Genomic DNA, 25,504 nt, shown 5'->3' with positions numbered 1-25,504 from the left:
ACTTTTCTGGGTGCTCTTCTAAACACAACAACCCAGATGGCATTCCTGACATCCAAAAAACAACTACAGCTGGCTTCAACTTTCAAAACCTTGGCGTCAATGTCTCAGCTAACTGCAAGGAAATTCCTGCAGGCTTTGGGTTACATGGCCTTTTGCATCCTTCTCATACCAAATGCAAGGCTACATATGAGAAAAATACAATGGTACCTAAAAAGTGTATGGTCCCAGCATTGCCACAGCCTAGACACACAGATTGCCGTCTTGCCTTGCCTACAAAAGGAATTCTATTGGCGGACCATGGCATGTCTTCACAACAAAGGGAAAGCCTTCAGTCTGCCTCCAGCCAGCCAAGTGTTAACCACGGATGCCTCGGACAACGCATGAGGAGCTCACTTGCAGGGGAAAGGCCTGCAAGGTTTTTGGACAGAGGATCAGAAGCACCTACATATCAATTTAAAAGAGATGCTAGCTGTACAGAATGCCCTCTTGGCTTTCAGGGATATTCTACAACCAGGGCAACTACTGATACGGACAGACAACACCACAGTTATGTGGTACATAAACAAGCAAGGGGGTTCACACTCCTACCCCCTTTGCAGACTAGCCATGACTCTATGGAACACAGCTCTAGTTTGCAAGGTGGATCTACAAGCTCAGTTCCTGCCAGGGAAACAAAATATTCTGGCAGACAGCCTGAGCAGGAACCTGTCAGACCCACACGAGTGGATGCTAGACACCCAAACATTCAAGATGATTACAGAAGCCTGGGGCTGCCCGGACATAGATCTGTTTGCATCCCCCCTCAACCACCAGTTACAGATTTTTTGCACAAGGACATTTCACAAACTAGCATGGAAAGTGGATGCACTTTCATTCAGTTGGAGAAACCTCTCGGGGTATGCCTTTCCTCCACTACCTCTTCTTCCACAGGTGTTATTAAAGATCAAGCAGGACAAACCCAAGATGATGATCTTACTGGCCCCAAATTGGCCTCGTCAATTTTGGTACTCAACACGAATCTATCCCAGGAGCCTCCTTGGATTTTACCTCAGATTCCAAATCTTTTGTCCCAACACCAGGGCCAGGTTCTGCACTCTCATATCAAAACTCTCAGCCTGGCAGCCTGGCAAATTCAGGGTCTATGATTAATCCTACCCTTCCCAAACAGGTCATAGATGTCATCTTAGAAGCCAGATGACCTAGCACTAGAAAACCTTATGCAGGTAAATGGAAGAGATTTTGCAACTGGATGCATGCTCAGGATTCGGATCCTCTCATTCCTAATATCCCACTAATTTTACTTTACCTGACAGACATGCTACATAAGGGTTTATCCTTCTCCTCCATAAAAATACATGCCTCAGCTATCTCTGCACATTACAATACAGATCCTCCAATCTTTTCGCATCCACTTCTGAAACAATATCTCAGAGGAGCAAAGAATTTAAGGCCCCCTAGGATACCACCCATACCTGCCTGGGAACTCAACTATGTTCTGGAAAAACTCACTCTGCCTCCTTTTGAGCCTGCTGCCACATCTGATAATAAATATTTATCATGGAAGACAGCTATCCTACTGGCTTTGACTTTAGCCAGGAGAGTCTCGGAGTTACAAGCACTCATGGCTGTGGAACCTTATATTATTTTTCACCAAGATAGGATGTCTTTAAGGACTAATCCTACTTTCATGCCTAAAGTGGTTTCCAAAGTGGCTTTAAATCAAACTATTCACCTGCCAACTTTTTTCACTAATCCACAAAATAAGGGGGAAAGGATCTTGCATTCCTTGGATGTACACAGGCAACTTCGTTTTTACCTGGACAGAACCAAGGATATCAGTAAAACAGAGCAACTGTTTTTTTCTTATGCAACAAATTCCCAAGGCAAAGCTATTTCAAAACAGACCATCTCTAAATGGATTGCTCATGGAATCAGATTTTGTTACTCTCATCATGGAAAGCAAATCCCAGGAAAAATTAGGACTCACTCTACCAGAGCTGCTGCTACTTCAGCTGCCTTTCTCAGGGGAGTACCTACCAAAGATATTTTGGAAGCTGCAACGTGGAGTTCAGTGCATACTTTCTCTAAGCACTGTAATCTCCCTCTTTACTCTAAGTCTATGGCAGGCTTTGCTTCTGCAGTCTTGCAGGGCCTTCTAGCCACCCCTTCTACTCTATAACCACCACCCTTTATCTCAGCTTTGGGATTCAACCCTACAGTGATGACTGCAACAGTGAAACACAATGAACATAGTACAGTTGTGTACACTTACCATAAATGTAGATGTTCGAGTGTCTTCACTGTGCAGTCTGGGTTACCCACCCTCCTGTCCCCTCTTATACTTTCATTAGTGTGGTTTCCTACTTCACCCTTCTTCTGAGGTGTATTTGCTACAGGGTATGGGGTTTGTTGTATGTTACATTTTTGTTTTACTATTAGCCCTCAGTTTTGGGCACCTGACATCTGGGGCAAGAAAAACTGGAGAACATGGCATCGGCTGGCAGCTTTATACTCCTGGCGCTCTGACGTCAGGGAGCATGACTGAACAGTTGACGCCGGACCCAGACTTTTGGATTCTGGCCGACCGAGGGGCTCCCTGCCGGTAGGAAGAACCCTACAGTGATGACTGCAACAGTGAAGACACTCGAACATCTACATTTATGGTAAGTGTACACAACTGTACTTTACATTTACCTGTTGCTATAATTTCTACTTTTGCATTTAAAGTAATCAGGTCCAGATATTTGTCAACATATTTAGTACTTAGTCCTGGTATCCAGTATGTATTAATCAAAGTATAATACTTCCTTTGATTTCCAAAATAACCATGCTTAGCATCCCATCTTTATCTGAAATTGTATCTAATTCTTGGCATGGTATAAGTATTTTTCCATAGAATAAAGGTGCCCCTTCTCTTAGTCTTTAAAACATGAATCAGCCAGAATAGTAAAGCCATTAAGTGAGTATTTTTGTAGGTCTTTTTTTAATAGATGGGTTTCCTGTAAAAAGATGATCTGGGCTTTATACATTTTGATACATTTAAGCAAACCAGCTCTTTTGACGTTATTGCTCAAACCATTAATATTTAATGATAAACATTTATAAGTAATTGACTATAATGTGTATGTTGTTACTTACTGAAAGACCTTTCTTCCGTGTTGACTTCAAATCTACTGAAAACTTACTTATCATGGATGCATAACATGTAATGAGCACTACTTTCAAAATCCCAAAACTATTTACAAACACATACATGAAACATAAAGTTTCTGGTTTAGTTAAAAACTTAACTAAACCATCCACCACCTCTCCAACACCAAAAGACACAAATTATCCATCTCTGCTTAGAATATAGTATAAAAACAAAAAAGAAAAGCATTATGAAAGCAACTAAAGAAATCTGAATCCATGCAATCTTCTTCTTCTTTTGGCTTTTCCCGGTTAGGAGTCACCACAGCGGATCACCTGTCTGCTCATGATTGTCAGTGGAGTTTTACAGTGTCGAGTTGCCAACATGACGCCCAACCTTCCACAGAAGGCACACACATGCACACACTCATACCTAGGGCCAATTTAGAGTGTCCAATCCACCTACAGCATGTCTTTGGGATGTGGGAGGAAACCAGAGCACCCGGAGGAAACCCATGTGACCACAGGGAGGACATGCAGACTCCACACAGAAGGCACCCCAGCCAAGGATCGTACCGGAGAACTTCTTGCTGTGAGGTCCGTGCAATATACATCAGAATTAAGTGTCCAATATAACTGAAGCTATATGACTATGTCACATATGATAATAGCACCTCTAATAAGTATATATGCCAGAAATACACATCAGATCAAAGTATGTATAAACATTGCAAGCTGAAGGTTAAGAAGAATTGTCAATATTTCCAAGACATTTCAAGAAACATCAGATGATTTAACCATTTTGTCAGTCATCTATCTAATATTTTTCATGTAAGGATCTATTGAATGTATATAATGCTTATTACAACGTAACTATTATATTTTACACTTATACACATATTACTCATATGTATTAACAAAGCAAAAAAGCAAAAACAAAAAAAGGCTCACAACCCTCTGTTTAGTTACTAAAGGTTTAGTTATGTAACATAAGTCTGATGTTAATATGCATAATGAGTTTTCTAATGCAGCTCCTAGTTCACTTGATGTCATTTAGTTGCTAATAGTGTCAGTGAATCTGCAGAATGTATGCATTTATAATAGAACATAGGTATTTTCAAAGGAGTCAAACACTTCCATCAGAACTAATCATTTACCATTTAAAGTATCTAAGTGAAGGATAACAGAATATCAAGAGAAAAGAATTCTAAATATGACCATTTGACAAGTTCAAAAGGTCAAATGATGTCATCACTGTTTCTTCAAGCTGCAGCTTCATAAACTTGTTAAAAAGTACCTAAATAGGCTCATGCACAACAGAGGTTGTCTCTAGTGAGAGAAAAAAAGCATTTTCGGCAGAAAATGCAAGTCTTGAAGCTTTTAGAGTTTACAGAAAAAAAAGAAAAAAAAAAAAATTTGCACTGCCGTGGCAGTGCATGTCATGAATCTCCACGATGAGAACAGTCACACACACCACCAGTTTCCTCACAAAACATCAACATCATGAAAAAATTAACCCGTTCATGTAAAAACAGCTATTAAGAAAAAATAACCTAGTGTGTATATATATATATATATATATATATATATATATATATATATATATATATATATATATTTATATTTAGCTATCTATAAAACACCATTAATGTACTGTATTAATGTTTATATGTATCTAAACAAAGAGTCTAAAACATCTAGTTAGAAACACTAATCAGAAACACATTGTTACTCCACCGCACTGACCCACTAGAAAAAATGCACTTTGGTATTAAGTCAAATTATACTATTACTGAAGAATTAGAAGACATTTATAAATTTGTAGTTATTTAAAAGGGAAAAGTATGTACAGTACTTATAATGAGGAAAAGAGAGAGAAAAGGAACATTAGTAACAAAAAAGTATAGGAAGAAAGAAGAGAGAGAGAGAAAGAGAGAGACTTATTTAAATACTGAGCACTATATGTAATTAGAAGAAATAGATATAGAAAAGAAAAGATAAAGTTAATAATAAAGATTATTTACATTACCTTACAGTATAGAGATTTTCCAGAATCAAATATATTATGATTCATAAAACAAAGCATTTAAAATTAGAAGGGATTTGTTCATTTGTCCTTTAGTTTCTCAGTTTTGTTTGCTCCTTCCTTCACAGGCCATCCATGTTTTGTTGCCTGTCTCTTCAAACTCTGGGATGCCCATTCCATATCTTCTATGTCCGACAGTATTTTCTTCTTTTGGATAAGTTCTGCTGCTTCTTGTAGGAATCAAAGATCTTTACTCCTTGTAACAAGGTGATTTTTATTCTTGCAGGAAAAAGAATTTGAGCTTTAATATTGGCTTTTTTCAAGGACTTAATTAGAGGATCACACTCCTTTCTTCTGGATATGACTTTAGAGGTGTAGTCATTGTCGACATAAATAACTTTTTCACCCATCTTGATAGGGGAATAGTCCAAGCTGATTTCAGCACTAAATCCTTGTCTTGTGAGGAAAGAAATCTCACTATTATAGACCTGGGATTAGATGAACTCATAGATGAAGTAGGATTTGCCAGGGACCGATGAGCCCTCTCAATTCCAAAAGAGAGGGATTCAGGCATGTTTAGTGCTGATGAAAACCAATTATTGAGGAAATGAATCATGTTAGCACCCTCTTCTTTCTCAGGGATTCCATATATTCTTATGTTATTCCTCCTTGATCTACTTTCAAGGTCCACAGGAATTACATATATTCTTATGTTATTCCTCCTTGATCTACTTTCAAGGTCTTCCAGTTTCTCAGTCAGCCTGGTGGTTTGTTTCAGAAGAAATTCATTGTGATGTTCATTTTCTGTCACTCTATTATCTAGGTCAGTTACTGTTTCCTCTAAGGTAAGAATCTGTTCAGATTGTTTTTTTACTATTCCATTTAGAAGTTCCAGTTGTTTACTGCATTCTTGTTTGATAATATCCATTTTGTTTTTGAATTTGTCCATTTTTAGTGACAGTTCTTGGATGTTTGTTAGTATAAGATGTAGTTCTTTCTTCACTGCACTCTCCTGGTGTGGGTTCTTTGAGTTGCTCGTGTTAAGATCTCCAGTAGAAAACTTCTTGACAAGAATAATTAAAAATTCTCTTGACTATGTATTAATGTTTAGAAAATAATAAAGAGTCTGTGTTAATGTATCTTTTACTATACTTTTAGATGGATTTTTCTAAAAATGAAAGTATATTTCCTGTCAGGATATTAAAATCTAAGCAGAGCTATGGATTTCTGCCGCTATCAGACTGGCATCTTGGCCATGCTCCCATGTCAGGCAATCTTAAACTACCTTGTTCTGTTGAAAAGATCAAGTTTATCCCATTTACTTCTTGCCATTTTCTCCTTCCAGATACAGTTCTTCAAGTTGTTTTAATTATTGTCCACAGCTTCTTCTCTGGTTGATAAAATATACCTGTCCCATATATAAAACTAAGGGGACTAAAACATTTTCACTGCTTGTATCTTAATATCTGTATCCATAAATAAGAGCTTCCAGTTTTTCAGTTTTTATATTATCTTTTGTTGTGTCTCTCCCCACATATCCTTATCTGCCATAACAGAAGCCTTTCTAATTCATACTCCTAATTACATCAAGTTATCGTGTCCCCATAAGTATGGATTTTGCTGAAATAATTTGTATGTGTGTATACAATTTACCCTTATAACCTTTGTTTTATCTTCATTAATTTTATATTGTGAAAAGATTTTTAAAACTGCCTCAGAATGTTCTACAACTCCAAAATGTTTTTCCAGATTTATCAGTTGCAAAATAATAGCATATGCAAATGTACTATCTTTTCTTGATTCCTGTACCAATTATATCCTTGAATTTCTGAGTCCCTTATTTTCTTTACCAGTATCTCTAAATATAAAGCAGATAAAGGGGAAAGAGGATAGCCCTTCTTGCCTCCAATCCTTCATATACCCTCTTAATTAACCTTATTATTATATCAGAGAATGCAAATGCTTCCAATGCTGTACTCATAAAATCCCAGCTTTCTCTCTCAAATGCTTTCTCTGCTTCAAGACTCACCAACATCATTGGCATTTTCTTACATTCTGCTTCCTTCTGGATCATCATTGTTCTGTTAATGTTGTCAATTGTTTGCCTCCTCTCCACAAAATGAAATTGATCCATTTCTTGCAATTTTGGCAACATCTTTGTCATTCCTTTAGTCAGTGTAAACATAGGCACTTTGTAATCATGATTTAAAGGTGAAATGGGTTGGTATGAAGCTTGCTCTGCCAGGTATTTACCTTCTTTGGGTAACATAGCCACCACAACTTCCTTCCAAGATGTTGGTGCTTCCCCCTCATTTTACAATACTGTTAAACAAAAATGTTCCAGATCTTTATCACTTTCTTCCTTACTAACTTGCAAACATCCACAGGAATACCACCTGTTCATGGAGACTTTCCTGCAGATTGATTTATACATCACCATTTTTATCATATATTCTAGCTTAACTACTAGTTGTTGAGCCTCTTCTACATTTAACCTTGGAATAACAAGTCTTGCATGCATATTTCCATTTGTGCTCTTTCATGATTTGCACATTTCTTTGTTTTCCACAAATTTTCAAAAAGTTTCCAAAATGTGCCTAATACCTCTGTAGGATCTCTGGTTATTTTTCCTGCTATAGGCTCACTAAGTCTGGTGACACCCCTTTTTAATTTCTGTTGCCTAAGTCATTGTGATAAAAGTTTTTGTGCACTAGAGGCATTATCAAAAAAGTTGCTTAACACCACTCTCTAAACTCATGCATATTATCCAAATACTCCATTATTTTCTCTTTACTAGGATGTAGTTGTACCTCCTTTTGTTCTGTGAGATTCCCCTTATTCTGCATTACTTTAACCATATTCAACCGCTGTAAATAATTTTCTTAACCATATATCTTTCTGTCTCATTTCTACCCTATTTTGAGCTGCATTTTTAGTTTATCCCACTCACTAGCTATTACTGCTGGAGACATTTCTATTGTTTCTAATAATCTAATTTCCACTGCCCATTCCTTAAATTCCTCTCTTTTAAACAGGTAGATGGGAAGTGACAGTGTCTCATTTTTACTTCATTGCTCTGTATTTTTCTCATAGTTCTTATGGATACATGATCTAAAATAGTTATTGGATGGTTGTAGAAGCTTTCAATTAAATGCAGATGTTTCTGTGAAATGTTATTTCTATCCAGTGTAGCTCATTTATTATACCTTGGGGATTAATATGTAAATTCTGACCAAGTTCCTACTACTGAATTCGTGTCTTCCATGCCAAACGTTTTTATAAATTTATTCAGAAATCTACCCTCTTTTGTTATATTTTACCTTCTAGGCCCTCCTGATACATTCTCACCATTGCAAATCAATTTCCAGTCCCCCTTAATAATATTCCCTGCTGAAAGCTGATCATTTCTCAGCAAATTTTCTTAAGTTCCACAGCAGCAGTTTTTTGGTGAAATATAAATACATGCCAGCGTAATCTTCCTCCCCTTGCCAGTAACCCCTTGCTACCACAAATGTATTATTATTGCTTTTTTTTCTCTTTTGTTACTATTGAAGACCCTCTAGCATTCAGTATTATTACTCCCCTTTTCCTTTGTCCTTGATATTCTGTTAAAATATCCATCCCAAAAATCATTTGTCAAATTCACCTGGTCATTTCTTTCCAAATGCATTTCTTGCAGCATTTCTTAATATAATTCAATACTCTTCAACATTTAAATAGTTGCCCATCAACATTGCATACACTAGCAAAACTCCTTGAACCTCCTTTTATGATTTTTCTCTCATTTTATTAAAATGGAGCAACTTTATTAAACATTGTCTTGGACAAACCTGTCTCTGTAGTACCCATCGTGATAAAAAAATATTAAAAAAAATAAAACACCTTCTGAAACTCTTTGTTTGGTCTGCCATTTTAGTCTCCTGAATATGGCATGTTAGACTGATGTGATGAGTTGTTTAAAGGAGCTGTTTGTTAATTTGGAATTTAATTTCATTTAAAATTCTGAAAATAATTATCTTTTTTTGAGTTATGTTTATTTTTATATAAATTCTTTGTTGAATTTTTGGGTTGTCCATCCTGCATCACACAGTGATGCAGTAGTGATAACCGTTGGGACTTCTAGCCCAACATCAGGAGCTTCTCAGCCTTCAGCCTCCTGGCTGGGTAGATGCACTCCCACCTGGATATTAGCACTGCGGTGGTGGTGCTGCGGTAGCGTTGTCGCCTCACAGTTAGACGTTGCCCGTTCGATTCTCAGAGCATCTTCTGTGTGACGACATGCGTGAATGGGCGTTCCTTCATTGAAGGTTGTGCATTAGGCCCGGCAAGCCAGCACGTAAAACTCTACTGCCAATCATTAGTGGACCGGAGTTCTGCTATGGCGACCCCTAACTGGGGAAAAGGCCGAAAGACACAACAACATGGTATATGAACAATGCTTGTCCACACCAGCTTTAGTTCTTTCTTGCTACAGTATGGAAAAGTTCATGTGTCAGTCCATGCATTCATCCTGGCTTCCTGGGTGCAGCTAAGTACCCCTTTGCAGAAGAAAATATTATTTCATATTCCATTTTACATGTTTGTAGTTCAAGGATTTTCAGGTGTCATTGATGTTGTTTTCTAAGTTAATAACATTATTAAGTGTTGGAATCAGTTCCTGCACAATGAATGTCATAGCCAGTGTGTGTTTTGTTTAGGAACAGAGCATGATGTCTCCTTCAATCTCTGTTTGCTAGGTTCAACCCCATCAAGCAAAGAGAGAGTTTTCTCCAAGAATGGCAGAACCAGAGATGGCATGGGCCTTGTCCAGGGCCACTGTAGAGTCAGCTAATATGTTCACATACACCCCAGAAGGAATTCTGGGAGGCAGATAACATACCAGTTGAATCTGAAGGCAACTGTAGGCTTGAGGGCATTTTGTCTGTTGAGATTCTTTTGCAAACTTTGGCTGTGTTACCTACTTGGAATGAGGCCACCGCCATACTTTCTGAAGGTGGTATGTTCTCATGTCCTTCAAGGATGCATCTGGAGTCATAACATATGGGTTGTCCTGCCTCAGGCAGCCCTTCGGTCGGCCGGATTCCAAAGTCTGGGTCTGGCCTCGGCTGATGTCGCACTTTCCCCGACGTCAGAGCGTCTGGGGTATAAAAGCATCAGCTGACGCCATTTTCCTCAGTCTTTCTTGCCGCGCGGTGCCCGAAGCAGAAGCAATTCGCAAGTGCCGGTCGGTCAGATCCTGTGATAAGAAGAAATTCAGCTACCGAAGACTTCGAAAAAGCTAAGTACCCCATTGGGGACTCTTTCTTGCCTCAGCCGATGTCAGATAAAGTAAATAATTGTTTAACTTGTGGGAAACAAATACCTCATAAGGATTTCCACTCTTACTGCCTCCCTTGCTTAGGCCCAGACCACGACGTCTCGGCCTGTTCAGTCTGTGCTTCCTTCAACCGACGAACTCTTAGACGTCGGTCGGAGTTTGCAGAGGAATTCTTTGGGGCTACTTTCGCATATAAGATGCCGTCGGAGACTCCAACTTCGCATTTGATGAAAAAACGGAAGGACAAGGACCGACACTCGCGGCCCGTGGTTTCAGCTGAAACCACGGTAAGGCCTACCGCGAGTGTCTTGGTTTCAGCCGAAACCGAGTCCTCGGAGCTTCCTTTAACCGAATCCACTCAACCGACCACCGCTGCCCTGGAGGCCCCGGCTGAGTCGGCTACCGAGCTTCCTACCGAAACCAGTGTCCAGGAAATGTCCGACACCATACCTTTGGACAAATCTACTCCTGCACGTGGGGCAGCTAGACCCCCCTGCTTCCATGTCCATTAAGGCTTTTTCCAGGGCTAAAGCTGCCAAACTTACTAAAGCTTTGCCTCCCAAAACCACCTCCCAGAGGCCTTCTTCTTCTAGTTCTCAGATCCTCAGCCTTGCAGAGGATCTTATTTCTTTAATTAGAGGTTCTCAGCCTCACCCGGACAGGGGCTCTCACCCACCACCAGACAAAAGGTCCAGGACTGAGCCCTCTGACCAACACTCTTCAGATGAGTCTACGGATGGATCTGAGTTAACAGACCACCAGGAGGAGGCTTATTCCCCCTATGAGGATTCTGATGCTGAAGAATCTATTCCTTCGGCCTCCCCTCCTGAAGAGTTTTCTTTTGGTGAGACTCTACAGTCCATGAGAGATCATTTTCAATGGCAGGGTCAGGAATTTTCTGACTCTAGAAAGAGATTAAGGACCTTTTTGCATTTGCCTCAACATAGGCCCTTAGCTATACCTCCAGTTTTGCATGTTATTGATGATGTGTACAATGATGTTAGTACAGCCCCTGATACTCTCCCCCCGGCATCTGCCAAACCTGATAGATACTACAGGGTCCCGGATTCTCATTTCCATCTGTATAAGGCCCATTCCGCAGACCCAGACACTATTTCTCAGGGCCCTAAAGGGGTTGCAGCTGCCACTGCCAAAAATCCTCTCCCTTCTGAAAGGGCGTCTAGAGCTTTAGAGAGATGGGGAAAGAAGGTATATACTTCTGCAACTCTTTCTGTGAGGGCATTGTCAATTTCATATGATACAGTACCAAGAGTATTTGTTAGATGAACTGAATAAGAAACTTACTTCTTCCGAACCCCTTGACCGTAAATCCCTTCAGGACCTGGTACATAACTCACAGCAGGTTAGTAATCATTTCTTAAAGTGTGGTTATGATGCACTGGAGGCTTCATGTCGGTCAGCTATGACTGGGGCAGTTATTCGTAGGCATGCCTGGCTGAAGGAACAATCCCTGCCAGACCATGCTAAAGCTAAACTCCTGGATGCTCCAATGGAAAAACAAAAATTATTTGGCTCCTCGGCTCAGGAGGTCTTAAAGAAGTTTGAAGAAAAGGCTAAATCTGTGCAAACAGTTAAGGATTTTCTGCAAGTACAACCACCGAGATTCAGCAGAAACTGGCCTACTAAAAATTGGTCCTTTCCAGACTCAGACAGAGCCCAGAGAGGCAGGAACAGGCGTCCCAGAGGTAGAGGGCAAGCTAGGGGCTCCTACAGAGGCCGTCAGTGGAAGCCTACCAACCAGAGAGGTAGTGCAGCAACAGCAACAACAACTACTACTCCAGGACAGACACAATGACTTCACTTTGATTCTGCCTACCAGGGCTCAATTGGAAGCACCATTGGGCGGAAAGCTTTCTTTATTCTCAAAAAACTGGCATTATATTACAAGGGACACATGGACACTGCAAATAATAGACAAAGGATACAGGTTCCACTTCCACACTTTGCCAAGAAGAAACGGAATGCCAAACCTGCCACCAAATCAGAGGGCAGAGGCTTTAAAGCAGATCAACAACTTACTTCAAATGAAAGCTATAGAAAAGGTACCTCTTTCAGAACAAGGTCAAGGATTCTACTCCAGACTATTCCTTGTTCCAAGAAAAGAAAATCAATGGAGGCCTATTCTCGACCTGTCCGCACTAAATACTTTCCTCATTGTGCCAAAATTCAAGATGCTGACCCTACAGCAACTTCTTCCCATGCTGGGCAAGGAGTCTTGGCTGGTGACTCTAGATCTCAAGGAGGCATACCTGCATGTCCCTATTCGACCAAGTTGCAGAAGACACCTCAGATTTCTTGCAGGATCAGAGCATTATCAATTCTCAGCATTGCCCTTTGGCTTATCTACTGCGCCCAGAGTATTCACGAAATGCCTGGCATCAGTAATTGCACACTGCAGACTTCAGCGGATTCAAATCTACCCATATCTGGACGACTGCCTTATACAAGCGGACAACAAGGAAAATTTGATAAAGGACTTGGCATATGCCATCCACCTACTACAGGCCTTGGGATACACAGTCAACATCCAAAAATCAAGACTTGTTCCATCCCAAAGGATAACCTTTTTTGGTGCAGATCTGGACACAACCAACCCAAATGGCCTTTCTCACAGAAGAAAAACAAAAACAACTTCCGGATTACTTCATGAATCTGACAAGACAAACTCAGCTAAATGCAAGGAAAATCCTGCAGGCCCTGGGTTACATGGCATCCTGCATAATTCTGATTCCACAGGCCAGGCTGCATATGAGAAAATTACAATGGTACCTAAGGAGTGTATGGTCTCAGCACAGTCACAGTTTAGAAGCTTTGATACCAATTATTCCTTGCCTTCAAAAGGAATTCCTGTGGTGGGCTCATGCCTGCCAGTCCAACAGAGGGTTGCCTTTCAACAAACCAAGAACAAAGCAAACCATCACCACGGACGCTTCGGACCGAGGATGGGGAGCACACACGGAGGGCAAATGTATCCAAGGCCTATGGTCTCAAGGACAGCTGCGCATGCACATAAACCAAAAGGAAATGCTGGCAGTGATACACGCAATCGAGGCCTTCAAACCTTTCCTCCATCAGGGTCACCTGTTAATAAGGACAGACAACACCACAGTCATGTGGTACATAAACAAGCAGGAAGGCACACATTCCTACCCCCTATGCAGGCTGACTATGAATCTATGGGAGCTGTGCCTGAAACTCAATATCCAACTACAGTCCCAGTTCGTGCCAGGAAAAGAAAATGTACTGGCAGACAGCTTAAGCATAACTACCATGGATGCACACGAATGGATGCTGCACCCAGATATCTTCCTACTCATAGCAAAAGCATGGGGACAGCCGGAGATAGATCTGTTCGCTTCCCCCCACAACCATCAACTGAAGACATTCTGCTCAAGGACGTATCACCCAAAAGCTTGGAGGGTGGACTCCCTCTCTTTCAGCTGGAAAGCTCTAAAAGTATATGCCTTCCCACCTCTCCCATTAATGTCCAAGGTTTTACTGAAGATCAGGGCAGAACAGCCAAGAGTGATTCTGATAGCTCCAGACTGGCCAAGGCAGCACTGGTACCCACTACTGAGGAGCATGTCACAGGCGAAACCATGGCCTCTCCCCCTATGGCCTCTTCTTCTGATGCAGAACAACTTCAAGATCATGCATCCCAACTTGAAAACATTGCAACTAACTGCCTGGAAAATTCCATAAATCCCCCTCACAATAACTTATCAGAGAGAGTAAAGGACATTATTATGGAAGCTCGACGGCCTTCCACAAGGAAGACATACTCAGCAAAATGGAAAAGATTTCTCATTTGGAGCACAACAAAAGGCTTAGATGTGACAGTGGCGACTATGACACATATTCTGGAATACTTAGCAGAATTGTTCCACAACGGCCTGTCCTATTCTTCCATAAAGATTCATGCCTCAGCAATTTCAGCAGAATACAATGTGGATCCACCTATCTTCTCGCACCCTCTCCTCAGGCAATTTCTGAGAGGGATCAAAAACATCAATCCTCCAAGAAAACCCCCTTTACCTACTTGGGATCTCAACTTTGTGCTGGAGAAACTAACACTTCCTCCCTTTGAACCAGCAGCATCGGTGGATCTACAGTTTCTGTCTTGGAAAACTGCATTCCTTCTGGCCATAACTTCAGCAAGAAGAGTATCTGAGTTACAAGCTTTAATGGCAGTACAGCCATTTCTTATCTTCCATCAGGACAGTCTCTCACTAAGAATCAATCCTACTTTTATGCCAAAGGTGGTATCTAGGGTATCCCTGAACCAAGCTATTCACTTGCCTACATTCTTCCCAAATCCACAAAACAGAGGGGAAAAACTTCTACACACTCTGGATATACACAGACAACTACGCTACTACTTGGACAGAACTAAAAGTTTCAGAAAAACTGACCAACTCCTTGTAGCATATGCTGCTGGGGTGCAAGGAAAAGCAATTTCCAAACAGACAATTTCAAAGTGGATAGGAAATTGCATTCGATTTTGTTACTCCTTTCATGGAAAGACAGTTCCTGCAAACATCAGGCCTCATTCAAAAAGGGCCACAGCCACCACTACAGCCTTCCTAAGAGGGGTGGCTACCAAGGACATTTTAGAAGCTTCTACATGGAGCTCCGTGCATACATTTGCCAAACATTACAATTTACCTTTATACTCCAGATCCAGAGCGGGTTTTGCTACAGCAGTCCTGCAAGGGATCTTAACTACACCATCCTTTTCTTAGTACCTCCTCCCCCAGATTGGCTATGGTATTCTACCCATATGTTATGACTGCAGATGCATCCTTGAAGGACATAGTACTGTTTTGTACCTACCATAAATGTAGATGTCCGATAGGTATGCATCTGCAGTCAGGGTTACCCTCCCTCCTTCCCCTCTGTGGTGTTCCTAGGGTACTTACCCCTTCATTAGCTAGCTGGGGGATCTATTATGGTGTATTTGTTTGTATATATATATATATATATATATATATATATATATGTATATATTTTTTGGAAAATGTTTGGAATTTTACTGCATTCCTCCAAATTTGGCCTTCCTAGAGGGCACCTGGCATCTGGGGCAAGAAACACTGAGGAAAATGGCGTCGGCTGATGCTTTTATACCCCAGACGCTCTGACGTCGGGGAAAGTGTGACATCAGCCGAGGCCAGACCCAGACTTTGGAATCCGGCCGACTGAAGGGCTGCCAGAGGCAGGACAACCCATATGTTATGACTGCAGATGCATACCTATCGGACATCTACATTTATGGTAGGTACAAAACTGTACTTTGTGCTGAAACTCTACAGCAGAAATAAACTACTTATATATTTACAAAAACTGCAGTTTCTATATGACAAGGTCCCTTCCTCTGACTAAATTTACTTGTACTTATTTAACTAATTCCTTATAGCATATTTTTGTTCAGATTCCCTCTCTTATAGCTAAAATTGTGTCTATTCCCTGGTATTTCTAAAAATATGAACATGTTTACTAATAACACTTTTAACTATGTCTATATGTGTATTATAGGACATAGAGAACCTCATTCTATCTGTATTGGTTCTTCTATCATTGGCGTGTGTACCTTGTGAAAAAAAAGGTTTACTTACAGTGGATCATTCTAACATAATTTTTACTTTATTCTCTCTCTCTGTTAAATCCATTTCATTGTAGCCCCCTTCCTTAAAATTTATAATGAGATCCTCCATCTGCTTTTCAAGTATATATCCTTAGTATTCTGTCTAGCTATATGCATTATCTGGCCCTTGGATATGTTATTAAACACAAAATGTGGGTGCATACTCAATCTATGCAAGTATTTTTCTTGGTTTCCTTTATATAAACTTTAGAATGTAATTCATTATTACATTTCTCTATACTAATTATAGAGTACAATACCCCTTTTGGTACGTACCTCACAAGACATCTACAACAGCTAGAAAGGCCTCAGAAATACTTCACAAAGAAGATTACCAGCCTCAAACAGATGCCATACGCAGTCTTGTCTCAAAAAACTCCAGCTTTACTCTGTCGTATATCGCCTACTCAGAGGTGATCCCTGTCTAACACACAAAGCTATGTCAAACCCAGAGCTGTTGGACATGCTCTACTTAAAGAAATCCAAATCCCTCCGAGGTACAAGTTCTAGGGACCTAGACATTGTCACCACAATAAACAGAACATGCTGGAGGGATAGAGTCTTGTCCCAGAGACTTCCCATACTCTGGAGCAAACTACCTATCTATATCAAACAAAGCTCCTTATTAGCACTCCAAGAAAAATCTTGATGATTGGATGGGAAATAGGAAATTCTCCCCTGGGATCACCTCTGTGCCTCTGTTAGACCAGGGGCACAGGAAAATAATTTTCTTGGGTGGCGAAAGCCAGGGTACCTTTTTGGCTAGGCTTGTATAGGCCCTAGGGTCGATAGCCTAGTACCTACCTGTGAACCTATATCTAAAAATCTATATTATGTATAGAAAAAGATTTCTTAAAGTATAGGTGTTAAATATTCCAAAAATATATTTTGTTCTGTTTCATCAGTACGCCAGACCATAAATATGTCATTGACAAATCATTTATAAAAATATATATGATGAACATATAAGATTTTCTCTGAGAATATATATTCCCTCTCCCACATTGTCATGACAATATTTGCATAAGTATTTGTCAAAGGCGTACCCATTGCTACACCCTGTTTTTGTAACTATAACTATCCATCAAAGAAAAAATATTGTTAAGAAGTACGATTTCTACAAAGTTCGCAAGTCGCTTGAATCTTACTGTTGGCTAGTTGACTAGAAGTACTCAAATATTGTCTAACATATTCAGCACCAATATCATTAAGTATGACTGTAAATAATGAATCAGCATCCAGTGTTACAAATGCATATCTTTTTTTTTTTGTTCCTATGAGTTATGCCATTCATAAAATCGATGTAAAAAATCTTTACTATAAAGAATGTAACTCCAAAAATTTTAAGTAATTTTTAAGTATACACTTTAGACAGTAAGATATTGGTTCAGTTAACCATCCTCTCACTGAGACTATAGGTCTCGTAGGTGGATTATGTTGATCTTTATGTATTTTCAGAAGACCGTAATAGATAGGTGTAGTAGGTTTGGGAACATAAAAAAAATTAACAAATCTACTTTCAAATAAACGTTCAAATGCTTAATATAAATATCATTGCTAATTTTACAAATAGGTTTTCTTAAAGTTATTTGAGTGATAGCCTCATAAACCATTGAATCAGGCAGTAAAGATAATGTACCTTGTATATCAAATGTTTTATCCATTACAGCAATTCTACCCCCTTTGCCTGCTGGTTTTATAACTATATTCTGGTTCAGTTCAAGAGCAACAAGAGCTTATTGTTCATCCATACTCAAATTATATTTATTTTTTCTTACAATTATTAAGGAAGGCTTCATACAAATAGTTTTCACATGTTTTTTCAAAAGCTTGAACAGCATTATTACTGACAGAGCTATTTTTGATATTTGTTCCAGAAAATAAAATTTTTAAATTCAGTCTTCTTGTAAATAGTCTCAGTTCAGTTAAAAAACAAAATTAGAAATATTCCCTGCAGATGCAGGTACCAAGGGAACCAATGACCAACAACATGCAGCATATCCAGATTGTAGATGAGGTAAATTCCAAGAATAATGTGATTTTTAATCTTTTTAAATACTGTTTGACAGAAATACAATGTTCTTTGCTTGAGAAGGGATTGACTTTTATACCCGCATCTGCAGGTATCTGTTGACAAGACAAATAGGAAATACACCCTGGGGATCACTTCTGTGTCTCTGCTGGACAGTGACACAGGAAAATAACTTTCTTGGGTGGCGTAAGCTATGGTACCTTGCTGGCTAGGCTTACGTAGGCCCTTGGGCCGATAGCCTAGTACCTACCTATGAACCTATGAATAGGAAGCTAAAAGAAAGAATTTGTGATCATCTGTCAGAAATATGGAGAAAGTCGGTAGCAATGCACTTTATAAAGATATAAATAACACAGATGACACTCATTGTTTTAAATTCATAGTGTTTCAACAATTTACCCCTAAATGTAAGGGAGGTGATGCAACATTAAAATCAAAATGTGTGGGATGTCATTAGATAAATAAATTAAGGACAGATAGAAACCCAGGACTGAATGGGACTGAATGTTATAAATAATGTAAAATCTATGAAGATGAGGCATTTTGGGTAATTACTTTATGTTTTAATTTAATGTTTTATTGGATAAGTGTGTAATTACGAGTACTTTGTAGAGTATTTAAGTTGAATACTGCTTATCTGATGTTTTACAACTTGAAAAGGAGTTTTGCGAAAGACCGAGTGCCTGTTGTTTTATAATAAAGCAGTCTACATGGTTCCTTGAGCAGGTTTTTGCTGAAATTTGTTCTGAATCTGTACCTGGCTTGGTTTTACCCTCTAAAGCTTTGCTTTTGTGGACATATTCAATAACTGCAGAGTGAGCAGCTGTCTTCCATAATTACTTCAATTAAATCAGTTCTGTGTTTTCTGATTTGCATGTCTAAGGTGCCACCATAAATATCATACTATAACTTATATCAGATGATGTCCATGGAATTGTTCCTGATCACTGCAGTGGCTCTACTTGATGAGGTACTTGGATCTAACATTGGGCGGCATGATGCCAGGATACTTCTATGGGCTAGGCTCATAAAGGCTCCAGGGCCATTAGCTTAGTACACACCTATGAACCTATGAGTGAGGGTACCGTGGGACCAGAAGACTGACTAGTAGATGGATGCTACAGTGACAATATTACCAATGTTTTTTCAGACTGTAGTGATGAAACATAAACAGAAGTAATGGGATGAAGCTTTTAGTATACTATTTACTGTCTTTCCCCTTCTGGGTAGTGACTGAAAGGATTAGATAGCTAGCAGAAATTAAGTTCCTTTGCAGGATAGCTCGGCTCACTTTCATGTAGAGAATGAAGCATGGCAGTCAGTGAGGCTCTCAGAGTAGAGTCATTGCTGTCCTATTTTGAGAGAAGCCAGTTGTGGTGGTCTGGACACCTTGTAAAGATGCTATGTGGACATCTACTATTGGAGGTGCAGGAATAGTCCTAAGAAAAACCTAGGACACTTTGGAGGAATCATAGTATACAACTTGCCTGGGATCCTATAGGATGAGCTAGATGCTCTTGTTAGGGAATGAGAAAATCTGCCAAAACTCTTCCTGTGAGGTCCATTACATTTCCAAGTGGCAGTAATAAACTTAAGCTTGTAGTATTGGTAAATTCAAGTGGAAACTATGGCACTTGGTCACAGATCACATCTGGTCATTCTGTGTGTGCATCAGTATTCACAAACAACATGCTTCTTTATTATGACCCAGTGTAATCCATAATAATATGTAGCCATAGTACAGGGTTGTTGCGTCTTTCAGCTTTTCCCGGTTAGGGGTCGCCACAGCGGAACTCCGGTCCACTAATGATTGGTAGTTGATTTTTACGTGCCGAGTTACCAGCCCTGACGCACAACCTTCAACGAAGGTACGCCCATTCACACATATCTCCACGCAGAAGACGCTCTAGCTGAGAATCGAACCGGGCAGCGACTTACTGTGAGGCGACAGTGCTACTGCAGCACCAAATCGGTACACATGATAATGGATTCTGAATGCATTATTGATGTATTTTTTGACATTTGCTATTTGGCTTGTCGACCTGTGAGTAGTTTAAATCTTTCTAAAATCAGGAGACTGTGAAGCATAAATCCACAAGATTTTCTGCGTCTTCATTCATAGTGTAAGAAAATACCATACCAAGACCTTAAGCAAAATATTTCATTTTAGCTGTAGTGAAGCACAGAATGAAAGGGAGTTAGCACTTGGTCTGAATGTATAGTTCTTTTCTCTTTCCAGAAAACAGCTTCACAGCATTTTGCCAACTTCCTATCTGCCTTTTCTGAGTTGCTGGTTAAGGGGTTAGGTAATATTATTACTAAATATGAATCAAACTAGTGGTAATAAGGAGAATAACATGTGCTACCACTCTGAGCTGTAGAGAATATGCATCTGGAGCCATTTCTATAAAATATTTATACACACCGTTTATACTACTATCATAGACACAAACAGTGCATTCTTTCAATTAATTTAATTCTTTAGACTTCTTCAAAACCGGTATTCATTAGCCATTTCCATATTTTAATGATTGTAATGAAAATATATTATTTTTATATTTTCATTATGTTCCTGATCTGATTTGTGATAATTATCACATTTTCCTGATAACACTATGTCCCTATAATATAATATTCTGTAACTAGCTGGTGCAGTTAGTGGTAATATAGATCTTTGTGTTAGTCAGTTGTCAGGTGCTGTTTGGAATCATTTTCCTTTCAGTTTTAGTACACGTCACAAATATTCTGTTTTGCTTAGCTATTGTTCTTGCTGGGGCAGCATTTAGCGTTGTATGATTAACTTTATCTTGCTATCATTAATTTTCCACTCTATAGATTTATGTTGAATTATTTATCTAGTTTTGGAACATTGAGATTATCCATTCTCTTGTGTTCATTTTACAGAATACTCTGATAATTTCTGGCTGTCCAGTCAAACATTCCATTAGACCTAATGGTCTCAAGCTACATTGCCTTGTAAAATTGATGTTGCATTTTCCTTGAAGCTTTTCATTGTTGTCTCTACCTTCCTGAAAGACATTATTATGGATTTGCAACAGTTGCTATAGCTTTTTGTTTGGATTATTGTGTTTTACTTTTGTATAGTTTTGGCCCCCTTTCCCCAGCAGCAGCCCACTTAATCCTTATCCTCTGTTAACCTATCTGCCCTTCCCCGCAGTGTCTGTGGATGTCATGAGAGGGAGGCTTGAAACTGAAATCATGACCATCATCTTATGAGGTTAGGTCTTTTGTGTTTGCTAATAAGTCCTTTCCAGAGGAAAACAGTGTGGTAGGCTGTCAAAGTGGAGCCTGCAGTGCTGATTGAGTAGTATGTGTGTGTGTGTGTGGGGGGGGGGGTGCATAAACACATAGATCAATACACAGCTTGGTATGACAGAGCACCTTCCTTGACCCTTTCTCATGCAACATCAGCTGACCTCGGCTAAGTGATAGCCATGCAGTGGGCCTGACAATCTCCCTCCCACAAGATGGCTAAGATGACTATGACTGCTCCGTTCATTACCTTGTCCCCACCCAGAGTCTGTGCGATTACTTTGCATTACTTATATGACAAGTAAAAGACTTTTGGTTAAGCTACTTTAATTTGTATATAGGTAACCTGTCTCTTCTGAACATTGCTGGACCAACAACTTGCACCTCATAAATTTACAGTCTGAATTCACTTTGTAGTAGAATGAACATTGTTGTTAAACTGGCAGTCGTTAGTTTATACTTCTCTGTTACAGCTGCAGCATTTTTTTTGCAAGTAGGATATTGGCATGACTGCATATCGGGTTTAGCAAGCTGGATTGTGCCTTGTATTTTTTGGGCAATTCCAGTGCATCTGTTCTTGCAAGTTCCATTTCGTAGGTTGTTTCTGTGCATGATGGAAACTCAAGCCCATTCTTTTTTTAATTTTTATTCAGTTTTTACCAACAATCACAATATAACAAAACAAATATATTATTAAAACATAAGAAATAGAAACTATTTACAATCATCCATATCAAGGTTTTTGTTAAGAATTTATACAAATATCATTAGTATTTCTCAAGTAACTAACTCAATCTTTTCCATGCATTATACTGATGCGTGATGTTAGGTGTTCTCATCTTAATGGTTAATTTTTCTTGCATACATTTTTTTGCTAAATTTATAAATTCAGATAATAGCATGGTATTCCAATTTAAAGTAACAACTTTCCAAAGACATGCATCTGGAGCTTTTCTCCCCGGGCCTCAGCTGAAAACAGGCTCTGTGGAACCTAGTCGGACATTCCCGGTCAACAAATGTTAAATAAATAAATAAATAAATAAATTTCCTTGCAGTCATTAAAATTGACCATAAACGAGAGACTTGTGTTTTTGGAATAACTTCTGAAACTGGAGCATTAAACAATATTGAGTTTGTTGTTATACATTTATCTGACCACAACATTTGTGAAAAAATATTAAACTCTTCCCAAAACAGAAATATTATTTTACATTCTAGTATCATATGTAGCCAGTCTGCTTCTATATTATTCTCACATCTCCAACAATTAATTAACATTTGATATTTTGTTTATTATTGCAACCTTATGGGGAGTTACAAAAGATCTATGTAGATGTAACCGAAACTCAAGCCCATTCTTGAAAGCAACCATTTACGTATGAGCTGAATCATCTTCATTTTGCGAAAAAAAAAAAAAAGGTGAAAGCCCAAAGTGGAAAAACTGTTTTCTCTACCATAATGCTTCTTTCCATGTGATCATTTAGCCATCATGCTTGCAGTGAATGTTTGATGCAGGATGAGATATGACCAAGTACAGGAATGTACCCCCAAAAAATTTAATTTGATGTCAACAGAAGATTATGCATGACAGTGCCACCTTTGTTGTGCTTCCCCTCAGAGAAGTTGACCCTTGCCCTTTCTTGTGCATATGCCTATATCTTGACTTAAGAAGCACAAATTTATCTTGGAACTGCCCCTTCTAGTGATAGGACTAGGAAGATTCCCCCTTGTTTCATTTTGGGTGAGAGAGTCAAAGGAAGTGTTCTCTACCTCCTTCTTCTCATGACAAGAGGCAAAATTATTGTCTGGAGTAGAAGGTTAAGGAAACCTAGGTTATTCCTCTCCAGTAGCCTTTTTTTTGAAGGGTGCCACTTTTGCAGTATATAAACAATCAGAAAGTAATCCTTTATCTTCTAAGATAGACACCATTCTCTGCTTCCAGAGGAGTAGAATGCCAGGCTCTTTAGGCATCTAAGGGATGAGTCTTTTGTGCAGAAGTCATAGAGAGTTATGTGTTTATTTATTTGTTTATTTAACATTTCTTTACTGGGAAAGTACAACTGGGCAGTAACCCTTTCAGTGGAATCCTAAGGAGAATATTTCATAAAACTAAAATACATTTACTTAAGAAAACACTATTTACAATACTCATATATAAGTTGTGTGCATAGGACATAAGTACAGTCATTCAGATGCTGCAAATTATACATGCTGTTGGTGGGACAGAACATATACTGAAAGAGAAAATGTTGTAATAGTGAAGCTAGATCAAGAAAAATCATAACTGCTTGGTTAATACTACTTTAGTCCTATGCCTTATGTGGGATGTAGGAGAAGATTATAAGTTTTATAAGAAGGGGTAGCATTTAGTAATTATTATAAGGCAAGTATTTTATGAGAATGCATGGTTTTGTAGAAAAGAGGAAGTAAGAAAAAAGAACAGATGAATAGGGAAGGAGGTTTGTTAGTAAGAAAATTTGAAGGATGCGAAATTAAATAGTGAGATGTAGGAAAAGGATATTAAGATGCTGCCATGAGGTGTTAGCCTGTGTTTAAGTATTGTATTTTTTATGTATTTGTTAACTCCAGCCTAACCTGGGGATTTTCAGGGGTATATTCAGTGTATAATTTTGAACTTAACCTGGACAAGAACAGGTGCATATTGAAGTATCCATGAGATGTTATTGGATTATCTCAAGTGAACTAGGAGGGAATTCCAATTCTTTGATATGCAGTTTGAATATAGTGATTTACTGTCAGTGTTTATGGATTTAGATATGTAGGGCAAGGATTTTTTTGTTGAGTGCAGGTTTTTGGATAGCATGGTTGAATACTGCTTAATACCGGATATTTTTCAGGATTGTGAAGTAGCTTGTGTATCATCAGTAATTGTTGAGTCAGTATATGTCAATTCAAGCCAAATTAGCTGTTTTAGATAAGGCAATGGTGAGTTCTATTGTAATGATTTGTTACAAATGTTGGTACATTGCTATATCACTGTTCAAGTTTATTTGACAGAGATACATTTAGGTTAAAACGACTGGAGAAGAGATAAGACGTAACTATGTCTTTAGACCACATCAGTGAGGAATGGTTTTACCCTGTATAGGGAACCTAGATTTTGGTGTGTTTCCTATTTTATACTGTTGTTTGACACTATAATGAAGGGCATTTTTTTGGGGTTGCACAGATGTTTGGGAGAACATAAAATGAGTTTATTATTTTTTGGATATAGATCCATGGGGAACCCCTCACTGTCTGACCTTGGTCTGCTTGGTAGCTGTGGAGCGAGTGGAGCCAGTGGAGTGAAGGTATGTCAAAACCAAAAGTGTGTGTGTGTGTGTGTGTGTGTGTGTGTGTGTGTGTGTGTGTGTGTGTGTGTGTGTGTGTGTGTGTGTGTGTGTGTGTTATAGTCAAAAGCTTTAGGTAAATCAGAAAATGCGGTAACCTGTATTTCTGTTGTGAATACCTCCGTTACACCTCACAGACCAACTGCCTTACAATTCCTATATCAAGGATACAGGAAAAGTATGTGTACTATATCATTTCCTGCCTGAATTGTCTTTAAACTATTGTACTACTGCTACAGGTGGTGAGTTGCATCTTGAGCTCGAGCAGCCAGCAGCTTCCAGCAGAGTACCCCCCATTCTCTACATACAGCTCTCTCTCTCCCATCCTCTTTGAATCCCTCACCGACTAAATCTCCCACCTTTCCCTGATTTTCTCCTCTAACTCCTTCATACATCTGCCTGCACTTTTAGGCCTGTCCACTAGGTGACACCCTTACCCAGCTTTTTTCTCCTTTCATCCTCGTATTACACAGCCTCTTACCCTATTTTCTCCTATTGTACCTGCATTCCTATTCCTGTTCTCCCACCTACTTTTTTTTTTACTACTTTTCCTAGGATCACTTCTCACTGACCTTCACCACATTTGACTTTTAAAACTTACCTTCACAAATCAGTCCTGCTGATTGTTTCCTCTACAACTGCTCCACTCTCTGTGTCTACCCGCTCCGTTTGCCCTGCGGGCTCACTCCTCTCCCTTCCCTACCCCCAATTCCAC

The 25,504-nt window shown here is 39.2% G+C and overlaps 1 protein-coding gene across 2 annotated transcripts in view; it reads left to right on the top strand.

Annotated features, from left to right (window-relative positions):
- The window catches only part of SCFD1 (sec1 family domain containing 1), a 3,579,547-nt gene that overhangs the window by 3,539,554 nt on the left and 14,489 nt on the right, over positions 1-25,504 (top strand). The window contains exon 25 of one of the 2 annotated variants that reach the window (XM_044073812.1): positions 24,675-24,746. The exons of the other annotated variant lie outside the window; for it this stretch is intronic. Coding sequence (XP_043929747.1) covers positions 24,675-24,701 — 27 coding nt within the window. The 3' untranslated portion in view covers positions 24,702-24,746. Of the gene's footprint in view, positions 1-24,674; positions 24,747-25,504 lie in introns of those variants that run through there. 2 annotated transcript variants of the gene reach the window in all.

Source organism: Protopterus annectens, chromosome 6.part0, assembly GCF_019279795.1.
Source record: "Protopterus annectens isolate FY-2018-M chromosome 6.part0, PAN1.0, whole genome shotgun sequence".
Classification (NCBI taxonomy): Eukaryota; Metazoa; Chordata; order Ceratodontiformes; family Protopteridae; genus Protopterus; species Protopterus annectens.
This window is presented reverse-complemented; position numbering and strand designations above follow the sequence as displayed.